The 21,358-nt window shown below is 37.1% G+C and overlaps 1 protein-coding gene across 1 annotated transcript in view; it reads right to left on the bottom strand.

The window, feature by feature from the left end:
* Positions 1-7,096, bottom strand: part of TYR (tyrosinase) — a 57,878-nt gene extending 50,782 nt beyond the window's left edge. Inside the window, exon 1 of the mRNA XM_035329184.1 lies at positions 6,161-7,096. Within this exon, the coding sequence (XP_035185075.1) occupies positions 6,161-7,009 (849 nt within the window). The 5' untranslated portion in view covers positions 7,010-7,096. The remainder of the gene's footprint in view (positions 1-6,160) is intronic.
* Between the last annotated feature and the right edge of the window lie 14,262 nt (positions 7,097-21,358).

The raw sequence follows: 21,358 nt of genomic DNA on the forward strand, positions 1-21,358 counted from the left end.
AAAAAAAAAAAATAATAATTAAAAAAATCCCTTGGTGCACTGCAGCTGACAAGATCTTTAGCACAGCTCTTTGTATCAGTTCTTAGGAAACAGACTGTAAATGTGTGGAACGGTTGCAGCTGTCTCGCACCTTTGCACAAATGGGAAACCCTTTAATCCTTTAGTATGCTACTGCTTACACAGACCAGCCCCTGTGCCTAAATAAAAGGAATTGTGTTACAGGACTCTTTGGCAGTGTTCAGTCCTTTGTCTGTTATTTTTAAATTCAAAGCTTTGGGGTTTTTGACGACAAATAAATAATATTTGTGCTTGCTTTGTATGATCTGTGCTCATAAGGACCTGCAATATGTGTTGCATAGAAACAAAGCACAAAATATCCCAAGTCAGAAGGGACCCACAAGGATCATCAAGATGAACTTCTGGCTCCACAGGGGACCCCCCAAAAGTTTACCAAGCCCAAATCCACCCCTCTCCAGAAGCTCTAGCAGCATGTTTCATGGTGTTATGCTCCAGGTTAATCTTGCCTAAACATACATGCTTCAGAGTGCAGCCAGAGCAACCACTTGACTTGTTTGTCTGTGGGACACATCCTGACTCTCTCAAGGACATTTCCAAGTCCTCCTTGCTGCACTCCCCTGTGTCTAATTGTCCCATAATAAGTCTAGATGCCTAAATTGGAGCCCTGGGTCCCACTATGTGTCTGAAAGAGACTTTGTACTGGTTCAGTGCCTTTCTCTGCTCCGTCTTTCTCCATTTATTCACATGTTCTTGCTTGGGAATGGCATTAAAGTGCAGCCCTCATGCCTGATTTAAAACATGTGGCAATTGTAAAGAGGATTGCTTTTTTATTTTATTTTATTTATTTATTTATTTTGGCTGCATTAGGGCCTGGCGTGGTCTAATCATAATTAAGTGGCATGCAGAAGCCAATGTACTCACAAAATGAGAGAAATAAAAGGAAATCCCCAAAAGATCTACAATAGAACAAACTGTACAACTGTACTTTGGGACATCATCTTTATAGGTAGAACTTTAAAAGGTGTTGTACCTATAGTAACCCAAAAGATTTGTAATAGACTGTGTATCTTTATATCTGATTCTTCATGTACTCCTGAATATTACCAGGAATTGAAAGGTAAAACAAGCAAAATAATAATAAATAAATAATAATAAAAAAGTGAAGTTAAACTTTAAAGAAATTTAATTCTCTTTGTGACCCTTCTAGCATAAGCATTAACTGGAGAAGCTACACAACTCAGACTACGAAGAGATGAGACAAACTTGAAGTGACAGCACTGAAACAAACCCAGGCCCTTCAAGGTATTTTCTCAGCCTTCAGGAAAGGCTGGCTGAGTTTAATCTCTTTGCTCAGAGGCAGCCCAAAACTAGTGGATAATTTACATCTGGTTCAACACCTCAGAATTGTGCTTGGGTGGAGTAGGAAACTCTGCTATCAATTACAGCTGAAATATTCATTAACACTTTCTGGCTTGAGAGAATGTAATTCCCTGATGTCTATTTGTCTCCAAGCTGTGCCCTGTTAGAGTTGTTGTCTTCACATCTAATATAAATTCTCAAAGACTTACCTTTTTACAGGAAGGTTCTTTTTTCTGGTGCATTATTAAAAACAAAACAAAAGCAAACAATCTGTTTTTATGATATTTCTTAGCTATTTATTTCTACACCTTGGAATATGTTTATTTTTTCACACTACACAATTCCTGATCAACAATGGCTATATTTTAGAGAAGAGACAGACATGCCAAGCTGCTTTTAGCTGTCCATGATCTCATGGAAGCACAGAAATTACTTTCAGATGATAACAACATAAAAAGGCAGAGGATGCTGTCCCTGCTGTATGCAGATTCCACTTCCCTCAAGGTGTGGGTAGCATATCATGAGATCAGTCTTGATAAATTCTTCTTTTAAAGTTATTTGCTCCATTTGGGCTTATATATATATATATATATATATATATATATACTAGCCTATGGATGACACCAAAACCCATAAGTTGCAATAAAAATTAAGTGTTATAATTTATGAGATACTTATCTGTCCACAAGCAGATGGATGTAGGACTTGGCTGGTTTAAGAATTAAGAAGTGTTGGCTTCTGGTTTTTATATTATTGAAATTTGTTAACCCTTTTTAATGGTGAACAGAAATAAGAGTTTCAACTGTTCCCCTCAGACTATTCAACTAACAGTACAATTCCTTGGTAAACTGTGCTTAGAATTAAATAACTGCACCTGAATAACTGAAATTCATATTTCTTATGAAGTCATCTTTCCAGGTAATGGATCTAAAGTACTGATGTTTTTAGTTCAGGAGCCTTGTATCCATTTGCTATTTGTGTAACTTGTTCCCTTTCTGTGGTAGCTTTGTGTTTGTGTAAGTTGTTCTGCAGGGCGATATGGAATGAAGTGCAAGTGCTAAGGGAAATTCTCAGTGTTTGCAGCAAAGAATTGGCTCCAGGCTTACACCAGCGCAGCTGAGAGCAGACAGCTCTCCACACTGTGTAATTACTTCTCTCAAGGCACTCTTCTTTTGGAAGAGACAAAATTCAGGGGGATGAAGCCAGTGGTGTGGCCTTGTTTCCACAACTGCAAACCTAAAGCAGCACTTTCCTCATTGTCTTTAGCGCATGGAGGGAATCCCAAAGCTCTGATGCTAACTTCCAACAGAAAGATTCTGCATTTAATTGCAGAAAATGCTCCATTGACTTCAGTAATTTCTCCAAATTATCTCTGGTGCAGAGAAGAGCTGAATTTCATCTATTACTACTTAAGTGAGGCATAATAACTATTTCTTTAGCAAATCCATTAGCTTGGATACAAATGAATACAAAAACAAAAAACTCCCAGAATGTCATGGAAAAGCTGTATTTATCATCTCACTTTCTGTTAAATCAGCATGGAATTGCAAAACTTGGTAAAGCATTAGTGGGTGTCATGCAGTCCTAAATAAATCTAAATGCAACACTTGAATCATCACAAGCAAGCAACCGAAAGCATAAAAAAAAATTCTTCCCACCCACCCTAAAACATGAACAAAGCAAACAAACAAAAACACTAAAGATTCCTGATAGTCTTGCTGGTAAAAACAGAGTCAGGAATCAAAAGTTTCACTAAGATAATAAACATCAGAAAAATGTGGACAGATAATTCACTCAGCTAAGTGGTAACAGCAGCATGCCGAAGAAAAAGTAAGGGGAAAGCAAGAATTTCAGCATGTATTCATGGGTACCCATGTTGCCATGGCAACTTCTCAATGGAATAAAGTATTTTCTCTTTTCTTTAGGGCTTAAAAAGAAAAAAAATAAAATAAAATAAAAATAAAAAGATGCTGTTCTGCTAATAAACACTTTGCTTTTTTTTTTTTTTTTTTTTTTTAATAAATCCATAACAGCATCTCACACAGAATTTCCTAATGTAACAAACATTATTTTTTTATGCTTTGGAAAGAGACTTAAAATTATTGAAGGATACTACCATATTATAGATGTGTTATTGAAAAGGTTTCTCCTGCCCTCTTTTTATTTTGCATGCTTTATAAAACCCTAAATTCCTTCACATTTGGATCCTCCACTTTTTTTTTTTTTTTTTTTTTTTCCTTGTTGTTTAGCTACAGAGCTTGGATAATCAACATATTCTGCAGCAAATCTATGGCTGTTTTCCGGCAGAAGCTAAGTCTATTTTTGTTTCCTTTTGATTTTCTGGAGTGAGATTCTGATCTCTTATTTTGTGCTACTTGAAGGAACTGTATCAACTAAGTTTTTCTGTCATAAGCAATTATTTAAATTTGAATTCAAGGCCAATAAAAAAATATCAGTTTGTGTGGTATCTTCATCCTGAACTGACTGAAAATGCAGCTCTGATCAATCTCGTTCATTCTTTCTCTAAATAAGGCATCAGATAGAAGATGTTAAATGGGAATGTCACTATTTGAAGTTAAAAATTTTTATAATCCTGTTTTGGAATTTTTGATGAAAGTGTAAGGTTTCCAGAAGTGACTGAAAAATGTAAGTGATAAGCAACCATTTGCAGAAATTACTTGGAAAGCTTCAGCGAACACTTAGGTGTTTTTACATGCTGACATTGAATGTGTTTTAAATATAGCACAATTTTCATTGTTGTGCCCACTGAAGTTATAAAAATATATTTTAAAATTAACTTATTTCATTAAAAAAAAAATATTTTCAGAGTATATTTGTGACAATGACCTTAAATGAGAAGTTATAAATGGACTATTTCTTGAATATATTCATTACCACTGGTAAAGTGTCTGGGTATTTATTACAAGGATGGAGAAATTCTAAGAATCTGGATATGATTAATAATACCTTTGAAAAAGTAAGCTACACATAATTATCTGATCCCTCCAGGGATTTTAGAAAAAACTGCTTGCAACTTGCTGATTCCTTTATAGTCCCTGTCTCCTACTACTTTGGTTATCTCATCCAGTATATTGCACTGATAGCTCCACTTGACGCAGGTAGCCCGCTCAATTCCAGTTTCATTTATTCCACTTTAACACTTGTACCATTTCCATGTAACTTTATTTAGTTTAGCACTGAACAACATCAGATCCACTTCATCCTGGTAATGCAATCTAATTAAATTAGTAGAGTTCATCCAGATAAATACAGTTAGAAATGAGTTGAAGTTTTATATATGGGATCAAAATACATGTTTTTGGCTATATGTATTTTATGGCTATGCCTACACCGGTAAATTAAATGTGGCCAGGAATATTCCCAGGCACTAGGACCAAATGGCACAGAATAATCCATGTCTATGCTAGCAAACCCATCTTTGACTCCCAGACAGTTTAACGGAATGCAAACAACCTCCTAGAAATGGTCCCTGAAAAGTACCTGCTTGGTACAACTATATATAAATATACATATTATATATATATATATATATATTTACATATGTATATATTTGTATAATGCATACGTATGCATTATAAAAAATGTATGCCAAAGAATGTCCTAAAATAGGTATGTTACAGTACCCAGGAATGATTGAGCTTACAGGTACAGACACAATCTACGTTGTTTAGGGGACACAAATCAAGATTAAACACAGAAAACCAATACATTAAGACCTGTTAGTCATTGTTTTGTAATCTGAGAGCTGCTGGCTTGTATCTCTTTCACTTTTCATTAAATCACTAAAACTGCTCAACCTTAATTTGGGCTATTGGTACAGAAATAAATAGAACAAAGCAAGATTTACACCAACATATTCATAGACTTCAGTACCAGAAGGGACTGTTCCTATTGTTAAGATGGAGAATGTCTATGGAAGCTAATGTCGCTGTATTTTAGGCAGTGGTAGTAATGAGCAAGAGACTAAAAACATCTAGAAGCCTCTGGTGTTAGAACAGCACAGTATAGTTCAAATATATGAGACCTAGGTAAATATCAACTATATCTCCTAGGTGAATATGTACAGTAATCTTGGTTTAGGGATTAATTTGCAGTGCTTTAAGTGGTGGAAATAGCTATTGAGTTTATTTCTTAATTCCTCTGAGCAACAGAGATTACTTCTTATTTTTCTTTTGAACTACAGAGGAGAATAACACAGCTGTTTCTTCCATGCTCTAAAGATTACTTATTTGTCTGTTTATTTAAGTTGAAAGCAGACAAGATTAATTGGATAGTTTTTAACACTTGCAGGGACGAAGACACCCGGAGAGGGGTAGAGCCTCTGAAAACTGTTTCCTTCTATTTCCATTATTCAGTCACCAGCTGTCTTGCAATGGTTGTGTGCTAGCAACTTGCATACATAAATCCTTTATTATCTTTGCTGGCTGCTTCAGCAGACCTGAGCCTGTTTAGCCTGCTAAAGGTCATGCTTGGACACAAACACATGACTTTTCTCCTTCTAGACTAACTTTTTGTTCTTAATTAAGCTGTCTAAGTCCTACAGTCAAAGAAAAGACAGAGAGATGAATGAACAGCTCTAAATTAAGATCAAGTCCATGTAAAATCATTTGTTCTCTGGCAGTTTACTTTCTCTCCAGCTTGTGCACCTCACTTAAGTACCTAAAGTCAGGTAGGATAGTTCTGACACAGTCAGCTTTTCCCTTCCCCTTGCCCTTCCCTTCCTCTTCTCCTTCCCCATCTTTTCCCCTCAGACTGTCCTTACCTGCCAGGAGGAGAAAAATGATGCTGGGCTGAGTAAATTAGGGTTAGTTGGATGTCTGCCACCCATGTATTCATTCATGCAGACCACACAGTCCTCTGCATCTCGCCAGTCCCAGTAGGGAATGGTGAAGTTCTCATCACCTGTTATCTTCTGGATCTCACGTTCCCAAAGGAGCAGAAAGACACGATGCCAAGGCAGAAAACCAGGGGCTTCATGGGCAAAATCGATGTCCCGCCACACATTGGACCCACCTAGGAGTGTGTCTCGAGAGGCATAATAGTGCATCCACACAAACAGGTCATATACGTTGATGTTTCTGAACATTGGGTTGGAGCCATTGTTCATCTGGGTATACGTGCCAGTGGCAATGACATAGTCCTGGCTGGGGGTGTTCTTTGCCAAGTTAAGGTAGGCAAGGAACTTGTCCTTCTCACTGTTGGTGAGCTGGAAGATGTTTCTTCTCGTTCTCAGTCGCCTTTCAGTGCAGTTGAGTCCCGAGAAACCAAACTTGCACTCCCCGCAGCTGAATCCCATGAAGTTACCTCTACATTTGCAGGTCCGGTTGTAAAACACAGAAGGCCAGTCCTCTCTGTCATCCACTCCTGAGAAAGGGAACTGTGGCCCCAGTGGAGCTTGAGAGAGAAGGATGGCCTGGCAGGCCCCTCTGTTGGAACGCTCCCCACAAGGGGACCCGTCTCCGTCCCAGAGAGGACAGCACTCCTTCCTCAGCAAGCTCTGGGTGTTTGCACAGGCTCTGGGGAACTGCCCGGCGGATGGCTGAAGGATGACTAGCAGGAAACCCATGGCAAACAGAGACATCCTCACAGAGCAGCAGGAGAGCATCAGCATTACGCTTCAGAGAGCCCTTTCTGACCCCTGCAATGTCCTGGGTATGAAAGAATTTTCTCCCTTCTGCTGGGAATGCTTCACTGCTGACTTCTGCTACAGTACTCCCTCCAATGTCCTTCCCCATTCCTACCCTGGGCACATTTACACACAAAATACACTTCATGGTTAATCTGATTATCACATGTTCTGGGCGGAAGCCAACTGACTTTTTCGCCCACCCCCTACAGGTTTCAAAATAAAGGCATTTATTACAAATTTTTAATCTTCTGCTTAGCACATGATTGCTTTCTTCTGGTAGTTGGAAAGGAAGTAAATTTAAAATTTGGATGCATAAACAACTGTCGGGTCTTCAAAACAGTTTTTTGATAATATGCTTTGGTGTAAATTATTGTTTAAAAAAACTCAGAAGAATCTGGCCAATTAAATAAGCACAGTGAATATGAAAATGAGAAAAGCATTTTGGGGGTAGACTACATTTTATTTTTTTAAAAAAGCAAACATGAAATGGGGTCAAATTAAGTGTGCATATAGGCCAGAAACCAAATAAATGATTTGGCATGGCATTTTTCATATTTCTGCATCAGCTGCCTTCCCCAGGCTAGCATATGACAAAGTGTCTTCACAAGAGAGCTGATAAATTTTTCAGGCAAAAATAGTTTAATTCCACTGGAATCAATAGCACTTTAATGGTTAAGACTACACTCAAATCTGCACCCAAATCTCTGCAGTTTTTTGGAGAATACAGGCAATTTGCGAACAGACTTGACAAAAGTACTTTTAGCAGGACCTGGAAAACAAGCCTTGACTTCAGCCTTTCTCCCACCATGAAATCTGCAAATCCCCTATCTATGTTGTTCGCTCAATATGTTACTCCAGACCTCCCACCTCCCTTTTCTTCTTCTAAGAAAGCCTGATCAGAGCTAATGGAGCAATATGAGAGACATTGGACGTTATACATACTTTGAAATTGCCCCTTGAATTAAAGGGACAGCAGCTGGTTTCCTTCTGGGTGAATTGCACATGAATTATCCAGTTTTCTTCAGCTGTCATTGTTATTAGAAGAGTGTTTTTATTTATATATATACATATATATTTCCTAAAAGCATCATGAATTATTTCCTAATGGTTGAGAATGGTACAGAGAATGTCAGGAAGGCAGGGACAACATATAGGGAAATGAAGTGAGAACTCTGCTGGGAAATGATGCTTTTTGCTGGGATCAGCAGTTCACCACATGACCGTGCTGAGGAGCACGAGGTGCTTTAATCCTGTTGGCTTCTATGCCTCAGATATTCAGGGAGATTATCCCCGAGTTCTGGTGCTGGGGAGCCAGTGATGGAGGCACTTGGAGCAGGAAGAACAATGAGAAAAAAGCTTTTTTTATTTTATTCATTTATTTATTTATTTGTTTATTTTTTATTTATTTATAATGTTTTTAACCACAGGCTGATACTTACTGTTGTTTGACTGATTCCCCTGGTTTCCATGCTAAGCTTGTAAAACAGATTTCATCACAGAAATGTTACTTGTTTGATTTATTTTATCTCTGCCTGGCTGTTTGGGAAACCTTTGCAATTTATTTCATTTAGTGTTCCTCCCATGGAGGCTAGTGCAAAACTGGTATACATGAGAAGAGACCCATCTCTGAGGATAATGATAAATATATATATCATTAAGGACATTGTAATGAAATGTAATCAATTTTCACTGAAAAGACACAGGGATTAGGAAAGGCTTGAGGCACAGCCTCAGAGTGAACCAGAAAAGCCCTCAAATATATGCAGACAACCATACACAAAAAATACATTTAATATCTTACTTTTATATTCAATGGAGATTTAATGTTCAATGTTAAAAAAAAAAAATGAATACAAGCCTTGACAAGTTATCATATGACAAGTTTCTGAAACAGCCAGTTAACAGAGGAATCCCCTGTGAAACTGTATGAATGAGAAACTCTGAATGAGAAATGTGACTGAGGAGCAGCATACGTCTTTTTTGACCTACTGCTGAGCAGAGGGCTATTTTGATTAACTGTGAGTGATTCAGATAGTATTTGGAAAACCAAGCTTTCCATATATAAGCTGCCATAAGAGTTAACCAAGACAATATGTGTTCCTATTCCCACGTGTGACTGTAGAAACACCAAAACATGAGACAGTCACACCTTACATGCTGCATCCAGGAAAAATTCTCATCACTTAAAAGGCCTCACGAGACTTTCCATTCCTCTTGTGGTTCAGTGCAGCACTCTTTTATTTCTCTGTTCGTCTAACAGAATCATCATATCTAGCTGAAGTTGAATTTAGTATTTTTGACTAACTCTTTCTTGAGTTCTTCCGGTGGATTAGCATCATCACATTGCATGCACCAAGATTTCATTCTCACATCTGGGTCTCTGCATTTGAGTAGGGGTCAAGACATTCACTTAAGGCCCACAAATGCTATATGATCCATAAGACCAGCATGGTTAAAACATGCCAATTTCTGTATCCAAAAACACTCAAGAAAACAGATGATGGCCATATCCAAGTTTACTTGATTCCAAAAAAAAAAAAAAAAAAAAAAAAAAGACCATGAATCACCTTACATTTGTGTCTTGTGGAGACAGTCTTTGACAACAAGCTAGCACGGGTCTTTACTTCATGTCCTTAACTCTACCCTAAACTTTTCAAATAGATCAGTAAATTATCACTTTCAGTCTAGTAGAGCAACACGGTAATATTAAAATCTAACTTGTGCTTTCATTACAAGGTCCTTAAGTGCTTTCTAGAGAAGTCAGGAGTTATGGATAAGAAAACCACCAGACATGGTGAGAAGTCTTCTTGAAGTTCACTTGCTGGTATTTTTGTGGTGTGAGGATCAGCTTTTCAGCACTATGATGCTATTGCTAAACCAAACTGTTCACATAGACACGACCCATTGCTTTCTTATGTAGTTATGGGCAAAGAAAAGGAACCATCCAAATCACAAACAGCTCATAAAAATAACTCTTGGCCTCCTCAGGTCTGACCAGGCTGATCTTCCAAAAGATCATTTCTTATATTTGGAAAATAACCCAAGAAAATTCAAATTTAGTGTGCTGATACTGAAGCAATCAAAATTTCAGGTAATATTAGTAGGGTCTAAAAACTTCTAGCACCTGGATAATACTATGAAAACAGTATCTCTCAATATCATTCTTATCACTTTTTAGAGATTTGGTGTTTTTTAAGGTCCAATTGTCTATGTTGAGCAGGGAAACAGCAAAAGCTCAGTTGGGAAAGTGAGCTTTTAATTTTAAATATTTTAAAAGGCAAGTATAAAACTGTTAAGAAACAAAGACTGGATAAACAAAGAAAGTTGGTGCTCCTCAGTTCCCGTTGAGAGAAAAATTTCTATAAAGAGAGAAATAGTAAAATAATACACGGCTATTTGAAATAGATGAGTACAAGGACCTTTTGACAATGAGAGAGCACAGACAAATGGAAGGAAAGATAGCCTATTAGCCAGCCAGGAAATTCAGTCTGACAAACCAATAAGCTTAAATTGTGCTCTTTGATCCTTACCTGCTACATACTATTGTTCAGCATCAGCATCCTTATGCACTGCACAAGGCACCCGGTTTCAGAGGTTCAATTGAGCTCCTGCTGAGCTTGCATTTCAGGTAGCTGAAGGACAAAGCATTGCTTTTTCTTCCCCTTGCCCCATGTCTCATGTACCAGATGGAGCTATCATTCTTCTTGGTGGTTTGCCAGTGAACCAAACCTGTCTCCTGGCCCCCTGAAGAAGCAAAACAGTGGTGGATGTAGGATAATGACTTTTGTATATGTCATAGATACTAATTTGTGGTTAAAACTAGAATTAAATGCCTGTCTTCTGGCTGCTGATAAATGAATCGGATAAGTTTAAGAAGAGTCCTGGTGAGAAAAAATAAAGATTCTGATTAGAAAATAAGAGTTTAGCTCAGCTCAGTCCTACGAATCAAGGCTCTTTATTAAGAGAAGCAGACTACAAATTCCCACAAGCTTTTTAGCCTAAGACAAATATCTCCACACCCTTTTTGGTATGATTTTTGAAGATAGGGCATAATCACCCATTTGGATGTATGAAAGGAGCATAGTCCTGGGCTGAAAAATGGTTCTGAATGTTCTAAGTAATCAATTTTTTACTCAAAATCAGCATGTCTAATATCCAGTCAGCACATCTGATGGTCTGATGGATGTACCCGTGGGCATATTCAGTCATGAGTGGGATGACTGGCCCCTAATCTGAAATTCAGTGCAGACAAAGTTTGATTAAGCTTAGCTTGTGCAGCAGTTCCAAGTATTCCTGCCATCCCATGCCAGCCTTAGCCCTGAGCTCCTGAAGAAAAATTCACAGATGTAGTTGGCTTCCCAGGCTAAAATTATTTTATCACATAATTTTAATAAGAGCGATCACTGCAATATTGCATCAACCCTCTTCCTGATAACAACATACCGCTCATGAATCTCCAATCTCAGCATTGCTGAATCAGCAAGAGAAGACAGAGCTGGAGCTATAGTTATATACTGGTTTTATATTGCATACAAAGAGGAGAAATACATGTTCTAGCAGAAACAGAAATGCTCCGACAGATGATATTTGATTGTGTACAAAGTCTGCTGGCACAAAGTTAGTCTACACATTTCAACAACATTGAACCAATGAGTTTTACCTACATACAATGAGTATCAGTGCTTTTCTAATGTGGCCATGGTATTTTTGATCTGATACTGGAAGCACCAGAGACAGTGTGCACCAGAAAATAGGAATTCACACTGATGTGAAAACATTGCCTGGGTATTACAGTCAATGTGTAAGAATATGAAAAAAGGAGTCATTGATTTGCTATAGAAACAGTACCAAAAGACAAAACTCAGTTTTCCTGTTATAGACTGAGAACAGTATTAAAGTGACTGCTACCCCATCAATCTATACGACTTAGATCTTTGCTGCAGGCTACTCAAAACCTATCTGATACCTATTAGTCTTGATGACAAGACAGCAGCTAAGGGGGATGCTGAAGCATTTCTGAATATTTTCTATAATTTTGTTACACTCCACTTATCTTCTGCTTTCAGCTCAGTGCTGAAAGACAGACTGGTTTTTGTTTTTTGGGAGCATGCTGGGCAGAGTAGAAATTTTGGTAAGTGAGCTTTCAGAGGAAAAGCACCAAACAATTTTTTACTACTGTGTGGCTGATACGTGAATTTGGCCTTGATAGAAGGCTAGGGCCCGGGTTTAACTAGGTGGATAATAGTGTGGTGGTTCAGGAAATCCCCGTTTCATCTAACAGCTCACTGAGGCTGAAAGCACAGAAAGTTTTCAGCAGCCTGCCAGGAAACTATCAATATTTTTTTACTGGGTTAATGTTCTGCTTATTTTCCAAGGGGAATTACCCTGCTGAGGGGTCAGACAAGCACTCTAACTCATGCAAAACCAGCAGTGGAAACAGCTTGAGGAGAAACAAGGCCAGACTTTGCTCTCTCAAAGAGCTCTCAGACTTAACTCTCCCATTCTGCTAAACTTCATTCTTAGTCCTTGCAGCAGGTACCCCACTGCTGAGTCTCCATAAGCTGCAGAATCTTAGTTTTGCAGTTATAACCTATCATCTTACTCCTCCTTTTCCATATTCCTTGATAAACCTAACTCTCTGCAGGTTGACCTGTGTGTGGGGGCAGTGTTTGTGGGATGGACGGACAGACCTTCCTCTGGGGTTGCCCACCGTGCTTGGCTTCTCTTCAGAAAGAGCTGTGTGTAATAAGTGCTACTCTGTTCCTGGATGCCTCTAGGCCTTTCTCACAGGCTTGTCCTGCTCCATTTATCCAGCTCTGCAGAGACAGGAAAGAGTAATAAACTCCTAGTATCTGCCTGTAGTTTGTGTGTATGTTTTGGAAATAAATAAATAAATAAATAAATAATAATAATAAAAAAAAAGATAATCAAATGGTTTATTAAAAAACACAAGAGTGACATTTAGCACAAGAGCAGGTCTTAGCCACTCCTGGCAGTAAGGCAATCAGGGTTTTAGTGTCAAAAACTAAATTTGGAAAAGGAATGGGAGAATCAGACAGAACAGGTACATGTGTACAAACCAACTGGGACCCTCTGAGGTGGAGATCACCTCATAGAACCTCTTGAGCCAAGCACAGCTGGCATTCCATGAAACCTTGCCTTTGCTTGCAGATAGAAGGAGATCTATGCATCAGATAAGTAGTTCACACATTTTATTATTATTATTATTATTTTATGTTTAAGCATACTTCATTTTGGTTATAAATTGATCCTTTTCACATACTACAAATAAAAAAAAAAAAAAAAAGTTTATTTGAATACTCAAAAATAATGAGGAAAATGCTACAGCCATTGTGAAATGTATTCCAGAGATTTGCCAGTATAAGTCCAAACTTTTTGGATGGGAAAAGATAATGGACTATTTAATATAATATATAACATATCTTTTAAAAATAAAAAGTACTGGAAATATGATTGTGTCTAGTTTTAATGGAGAAAATATGTACAGAATAAATTAATCTAATTTGTTGCACTCTGATTTTTTTCCTTTGAATACTGTCCTAACCTGGAATAAGGTTTATCTCCTCTGGGCTTGAAGAGCACCTTGGCTGACTAGACCTTCAGGTAACTCAGAGAACTCCTTAAACATCACAGCTTTTTATTTTGAATGGATTCTTTAAGTCCGTAGTTTTTGCTTTACCTGCCCCCCCCCCCCCCCCCCCTTATGTTTGTAGCTGCAGTAGAAGGACCAGATCAGATAAAAGCAGGCTGTCTGAGACTATAATACACAGTAGACAGAGAAATTTGAGCCACCATAAGACAATCGGTAGAAAATAAATGTTCCCTAACCTCCCAGCCTGCTACCTGCATATCTGCTTATTATTGTAAGATTTTCAAGGAGATGCCTCTTGAGATGCAACGGACAAGAACAAGCTGCACCAACAAGTCCAAAGTGCCTGCAGGAGAATGGCCCACATCTGCTTCCCCTGCTCTGCAGAGTGGAGAAGATCATGTGGTTTTTCAGTCCCATATCATTGCAGAGAGAAAATGATGATAAAGTAGGCAATTATAATAGCTCCACTCACATTTCTATTAATTTAAACCTCTCTAAAACATATAGAAGATAAAGGAAAAAGACATACATTGTTTAGAACTCAAAAAATCTTATTAACCTTCCATAACTGTCTGACAATACTCAAAGGCCCAGCTACACAAAAGACTCAAATATTAGATGTAGTCTCTGATTTCTACCCGCCATCGAAATAATCATTAATGAAGAATCAAATTGTACTGAATTTGACTTTCTTTGTAGAACTTCACTAATTAATCCATAGTTAAATAAATATATAAATAAGACCTTGACATTCAATTTCAATTTAATGCAAATAACAGATAGGAAACTCAGTTTCTCATGCTGCAAAAATAAACTTTCTGAATAAAGAACAAAATATCTGGTAAAGCATTAAGAGTTTGGGGGAAAAAAAAAAAAAAATCATTCCAGAGTAATGTTCAGTGATTCTGATAACAGCTGATGGTTTTGAGTTACAACAAGAAGGTGAATAAGGAATGATTTTTTACGTTTCTCATTCTTTGCTATTAGGAGGTAGTATGTTCAAAAAATGCAAAAAGAGATTTTTCTTCATGTGAGTCATAGTTAATTTGCTGGATCCTTTGCTGATGAAAATATTCATGGGTAGAAGAACTGACCAGGCAAATTCAGGAAGAAAAATGTATCAAGCCAAGTTCAGTGCAAAGACACCAACCCTGGCTCCAGATGACTTTTAGCCCCAAATTGTCTGAGGATGCTAGACCACCTCAGAGAAATGCCTCTTCAGGCTTATTCTGTTTCCAGAATCATGGTGTGTTGGCTATGGCCCATAGTGGGGCCAGGATACTGGACAATGTGATCGTTTGGTTTGACCACTCCTATGGCAAATACAAATTAAATACCGCCCCACTGAAGACAGCATTATGTTTAGCACAGAGTTCACCATCCTTTTTCTGGTCTCTACTACAGCACAAGTATTGTCACAGAATCACAGGAATGGTTGAGGTTGGAAGGGACCTCTGGAGGCCACCTTCTCCAACTCCTGCTCAAGCAGGGACACCCAGAGCAGGGTGCCCAGGACCATGTTCAGGTAGCTCTTGAAGGACTCCACAGCCCCTCTGGGCAAACATGTATTACAACATGTATCTTCTTCATATTCAACAGCAAGGATCCTGGAATAATTAATACATACAAATTTTGGGTTTCATTTAGAAATGAAAAGCAGGTCTATTTTCATTTTTTTTTCAGAATAAAAAGCAAACAGCTGGATGAAAAAAAAAATAGTTTTTGTTGCCGGCAAAACAGATTTCTTCCAGGTGATTCACACTGATATTATAAATGTCTTTCCACCACTTACATGTCTTTGGAGATTTCATTTATCTAGAAAGAAAGTTGGAAGAAATGAATGGCCCAGTATGTTTCTTGAAGTCCTTTCTTCTCCTCAAGTCAGAGAACATACATGTAGAAGAAACCAAAAATAAACAGTTTGGGAAGCAAGGGATGCATCAGTTGTGCAAAGTACCAAAGTATTAATTGAGACAAAATAAACAGATTTAAGAGAAAATATGTTTAGTATTTCTGATATATGTGTTAGAGATTCTTATAACCAGAATGTTTAAACTAACCTTTGTGACTAGTCACATGTGATAGACTTGGCCTAAACATTAAAGTCTTTCTGTCAAAATATGGTTTGGCCAAAAAGGCAAATCCATCAAGACCACCAAAAGTATTGTGGCTAATCAAAAAACCTTGTGGCATCAAAAGGCTAATTTCAGTAAGTGCAAAGGACTGACTGAGTTCTGAGAGCAGTGATTTAACAGATCACTTGGGAAGTGAGAGAAGTAAAGACTTCAGAGTGAGTTTCTGAAGGGAACTTTATAACATTCCTTATATTTTTACAAGAATACATAACACATAGCAAAATCCTCATGCTTATGGCCTGGATCTTTTTGTCACCCATTTCCCCATATTTAGATAAAATAGACACAATGTGTTTATATCCCTACAAGAAATATTTATCTACTTTCTAAACGTACAGGTACTATGTTATGTTTGTGTTTGCTAGTGAGTTAGGGAAAACAAGCTGATACATAGTAGTGGAGCATGACAAAAGAATAATATTTCAGTAACAGTGGTTTGTACTGATGTAAAACTGGTCATTTAGAGACATTTTGGCTGACACCAGAAACAAATTATTTCACTTTGAAAATAAATTTGGTATCAGACACCAAGAAGGTTCTGCTAGAAGAAGCTTCACTTATGTTAGTAAATTTTAGTTTGATTTAGTGTTAAATACAGCCAGATTTATTTTAAACTTGGTCTTCCAGGCAAAAAGGACAAAAACACATTTAATGTTATGTTAGTTAAAATGCCTTTAAACATGTGGAAACTGCAAAGCAATATGCATATGCCTACCAGCATAAACAAACACAGCTTCATCACTGAGGAATGATGAGAATACCATGAGAGGAGTACTAAACGTAGGGCCACAGCATGAAAATTACTGACAATATATATGTAATTAATTTTAATTTCCCCTCTTACACCACCATTGGTCAAACATCAGTGAAGAGAGAGTTGGAATTCAACACATTTTGTACATATTACTACTTGAGGGGTCCATTTTTTTGGATATTTTATAGTGATTATTTTGCATGTGCTGCTTAAAAACCTACCCAGCCTCTATTAAGGGTCCTTGGAGATTTCTGCTATTAGATTCCACTATGGAAAATATATAAAGGTCAGAAATCCCTAAAAACATTCTCCTGTAGCTTTTCTATATGGAGTGATGTCTCAAATTTTCTAGGTCTGATATTTTGGGATCTCCCAGAACTAGAAGTAAGCATTAGTTCTGCTCTGCTTTTGGGAATATCTTTGTTTCATGGGGGTAAAGCTACTTTTCTCTCTTCAGTGCTTGAAAACTTTGGACTTGAGCCTTTCTAGTCAGATTACTGATGTTTTGCAAGGTAATCATTTTCTGGATTACATTTTTTTTCTGATTTTTTATTGCTCACATACCCTGCATATTAGATTAGTGGATAGAATTCAACCACACAAAGAAGCATGTCTGTTCTGCAACTGTATTTAGCATATAGACCTCACAATATAGTTTACTGGGGAAGTGAAGAGGCAAATCCTTACTTCCCTTCACTCAACACATTCCAATGACCCATGCACACTGCCACTTCTGCAAGGTATATGGTAACAGCAGTTACATTTTTTAACTGCCCTTGTGTGCATTCATATGTGGTATGATCAACACATTCCTGTAAGTGCCTTGAATACTTTATGTCACCTAGAGAACTGGAAATGGTTAAGAAGTATAAATATGTTTTATGTATTAGTATACCATATAATTATTTTGCCTTCATTTAAAGGTAAAGAAAGTGAAGTGAAGGGAGATGAAGCAACCTGTCACAAGGCCACACAAATCCTCTTTAAAGTTTAGGAATTAGTAGCAAAACTAACAACAACAAAATTACAAAGAATTGAGGAAAATTTTAGAATTTAAATAACCTCATCCTAAGATAATGCAAATAACTAAAATAATGTAAATGAAATACACATTCATTTTATTATTATACCATTATTATAAATTTCATTTATTATTATGGGATCTTAGGCTATTTACCTATACAATATCTGACATTATAGACATCCAAAGTTTGGTGAGATGTGTCCCAAACTAGGTGTTTTATCTTAACTGTTCAAGTTTCGGTGCTGGTTTTACCCAGCTAGGCAGCTGAGCTCTACCACATCTGCTCTCTCATTTCCCCTCCTCAAAGTGAAAGGGTAGAAAATCTAATGAAAAGGGTTCAAGGGTCGAGATTAGGACAGGGAGATGCTGTCCTTCGCGAACTGAGCCTGTGGAGGCTGCCCACAGGCTGCAGCTTTTCAGGAACTGCTCCCACAAGGCTTTGTACCACAGGAAAAACCTGCTCTAGCACGGGTCCTCCACAGGTGGCAGCTCCCCCCAGACCCCCTGCTCCTGCGTGGGCTCCTCTCCACGGGCTGCAGCTCCAGCCCGGGGCCTGCTCCTGCAGGGGCTCTCCATGGGCCGCAGCCTCCTCCAGGCCACATCCACCTGTTCCCCTGGGGGCTCCTCCACGGGCTGCAGCGTGGAGATCTGCTCCATGTGGGACCCATGGGCTGCAGGGGGACAGCCTGCTCCACCAGGGGCCTCTCCACGGGCCACAGGGGAACTTGTGCTGCATGCCTGGAGCACCTCCTGCCCTCCTTCTGCACTGACCTTGGGGGCTGCAGGGCTTCCTCACTCTCCCAGCTGCTGTTGTTCAGCAGTCATTTTTTATTTTTTTTTTTCCCCCTTTCTTAACTCTGCTCTCTCAAAGGTGCTAACAATATTTCTTACTAGCTTCGCTCTGGCCAGTGGCAGATCCCTTTGGAGCTGTATGAAACTGACCCTTATCTAACATGGGGCAGCTTCTTGATTCTTCTCACAGAGGCCACCCTTGCAGCCCCCGCTACCAAAACCTTGCCACATAAACTCAGTACTGTTTCTTATGTTTGGCTGTTGATGAATTACATCTTTATTTATTCTTTTAAGTATAGTCTAAACACACAGATCTTGACTCATGGCTGAAAAATTCTGGAAAAACAGGTGACCAAGATAGTTCAATTGAACCACTTTCTACAGGTGCCAGTTTCTCTCAGTTGCTACAAAGAACAAAGTGGCCACCTCAGACACAGACATCTGATGCAAGAAGAGTGATTTTAACCATGCATTACTTCACCAGACCAAGCCCAAGCAGTCCTTGAATCCAGCAAAGATGCCATGTGCTGCCCACCATTATGGCACAGTTTTACACTCAGCTTCACGGAAACATTTCCCTATTTCTTAAAAGTGACAAATAAAAACATCCCTGAATGAGTTGATGATTGAGTTGCCCAAGACATCTACCACAAAAAAAATGAACTTGTCTATGCATTTTTTTTAGCTGTACTGATCAGTTTACATCAATTTTATACAAACCATCTTTTCAATGGCTAGCAAAATGCTCTCACTTTTAAATGCAAGCTGTGTCGCCTATATACTTTTAAGTACTGACAAATCAGAGGAGACAGATTCCTGCAGTATCAGTTGTTCTTTAATCTTTATTTTGTTTCTAGACAAGATTGTGAAATACAAACAATATTAAGAGGTAGGTAGCCTTTCCTTCTAACGAACAGTATATATATTTTTTTCAAACAGAAAGAAAAGCTAAATGATATCATATATATAAGCAAATAGATGACATGGAGTGTTTTTCGCTTTCTATAAGAATATTACTGAAGATATAAAGTAGAATGATTTAAACTAAAATATCCATTTTTCACTGAAAGAGTACATAGATATGTTGACTTCAGAATGAAATTACTATGGAAACAACAAACAAAGAGGATATCTTAGAGAGTGCCAAGCTGAAAATCATGCTTGGACTCATTTCAAGTCTTTTCCTTGCTGAGAGCTACAGCTGAAGGTTTTCAGGCTGAACTCTATAGGAATCCTCTTCCAATATGTCATTTTAATTCCTCAGCTTCTTCACCCTCCATTATGATTACAAGGCATAAATAACTTTTATTTTTATTTTTTCTTGATGGATAATAATGTTGAACACCCTTAATTTGGAGTATTTATTTGATAAAATCACTTTCATTTTAAAAAATTACCAGGTATTGCTAGCACTATAGAAGTACACATCTTAGTAAGTTACTGCAGGGTTTTATAATCAGTGGAGAGATAAGGACAATTTTAGTTGTAATCTGTATGAATCTGTATGACCTTTTCTGATGATTTCATGACTATCTGTATTGCATACTATAAAAAGCTGTTTCTTTCTATTTACTGTAAAGGAAGTCTGTAGGACATTTACATTTGCATATATATATGTGTGTACCATTAAACATTACCATATGTACTGTGTCACTTATAGTAGGTACATATACAAGATAATCTGTAATATACAATTTTTTTCCCTGCAGAAAAACTGTGCTTGTTAAAAAAAAAAAATAATGTTAAAGATGAAGAAAAAATCCTGAAAAACTTGGAAAATAATTAGTATTTTAATAAATCAATAAAATGCAATCATCCAGAGGGTTTGTTTCTTTTATTGATCAGCTTGTGTGGTATGTTTAAAGACCAAAACCTTCTTCCAGTTACTGAAAATCCATATTAAAAAAAATATTTTTGGCAAAAATAAAAATATGTCACAGTGATTTCAAATTTAAATTTAGTAAAAAATACATTGGGAGAGGTAATATTTGGAAAAAGTATTAAAGCTTTTAAGATATGGAATATGTCATTCATAAAAAAATTGTAAATGAAAAAAAGGTAATTTTCATTAAATATTATAGTGTGTAAAGTGATGTCAAGTAAATGTCTAAAAATTATCTTTAAAAAAAAACAAAGATGAATCAGGATTTTTGAGACTGATTTTGCAGTTTCTATGTAGTTTTGGGGAATGTAGGAAATAGAATAATAAGTGCATCACCACTTTTTTTATGCCTGGAACCATTAAATTTTATTTATTTATTTTATTATTTTTATTTTATCTTATTTTTATTTTTTTTGCATCAGTTTGCATTACTATTTATTTATTATATTATTTATTATTATTATATTATTTATTATAATTATTTTATTACTATTTACTGCAGTTTGCAGTACTATTTCACATTTTCACATATTGTGCTGGGATAGAGGAGAGACTTTTGAGCACAATTAAAATGGGGAAAGGAAAAAAAAAAGACATTTAAAAATACATCAATATAGAGAAGGCTGAGGATCCTCTTTCTTGAGGATAAGTATAATTAATAGTTACTGTTATCTTCAGTAGCATCCCCCTCCACCCCTCACCCCCTGGGGAAAAATAAAAAATCACTGTAATTCAAAAAAACATAATAATAAAAATATTTTTCTCACAAAAATCCCAAAACTTTAATTGCATTTTGGCCTGAACACAATTCATCTAAAAGTTCTAATTGTTTTGTTACATTTCAGTTTATTGAAAGGTTGCCTGCCATGCCATTTGAAAATGAAAAATCCATGAATTTTATTAAAAATACTCAACATGAATCTTGATTTGTCTTAATTTCCTCTTATGCTTTTCACTGTTATTCAAACTAAAATTTTGTTTGGTATGGAGTGACCAAATCTATATTTATCAAAGAAAAAAATGACTTTCTTTCTTTTAAAGATCTGTTCAGAGATCTGAAGACACACAATCTGGCTTCATGACAAACAAACAAACACACAAGCAAACTCATGTGCAAAATATTTCATAAAT

This window comes from Oxyura jamaicensis, chromosome 1, assembly GCF_011077185.1.
Source record: "Oxyura jamaicensis isolate SHBP4307 breed ruddy duck chromosome 1, BPBGC_Ojam_1.0, whole genome shotgun sequence".
Taxonomy (NCBI): domain Eukaryota; kingdom Metazoa; phylum Chordata; class Aves; order Anseriformes; family Anatidae; genus Oxyura; species Oxyura jamaicensis.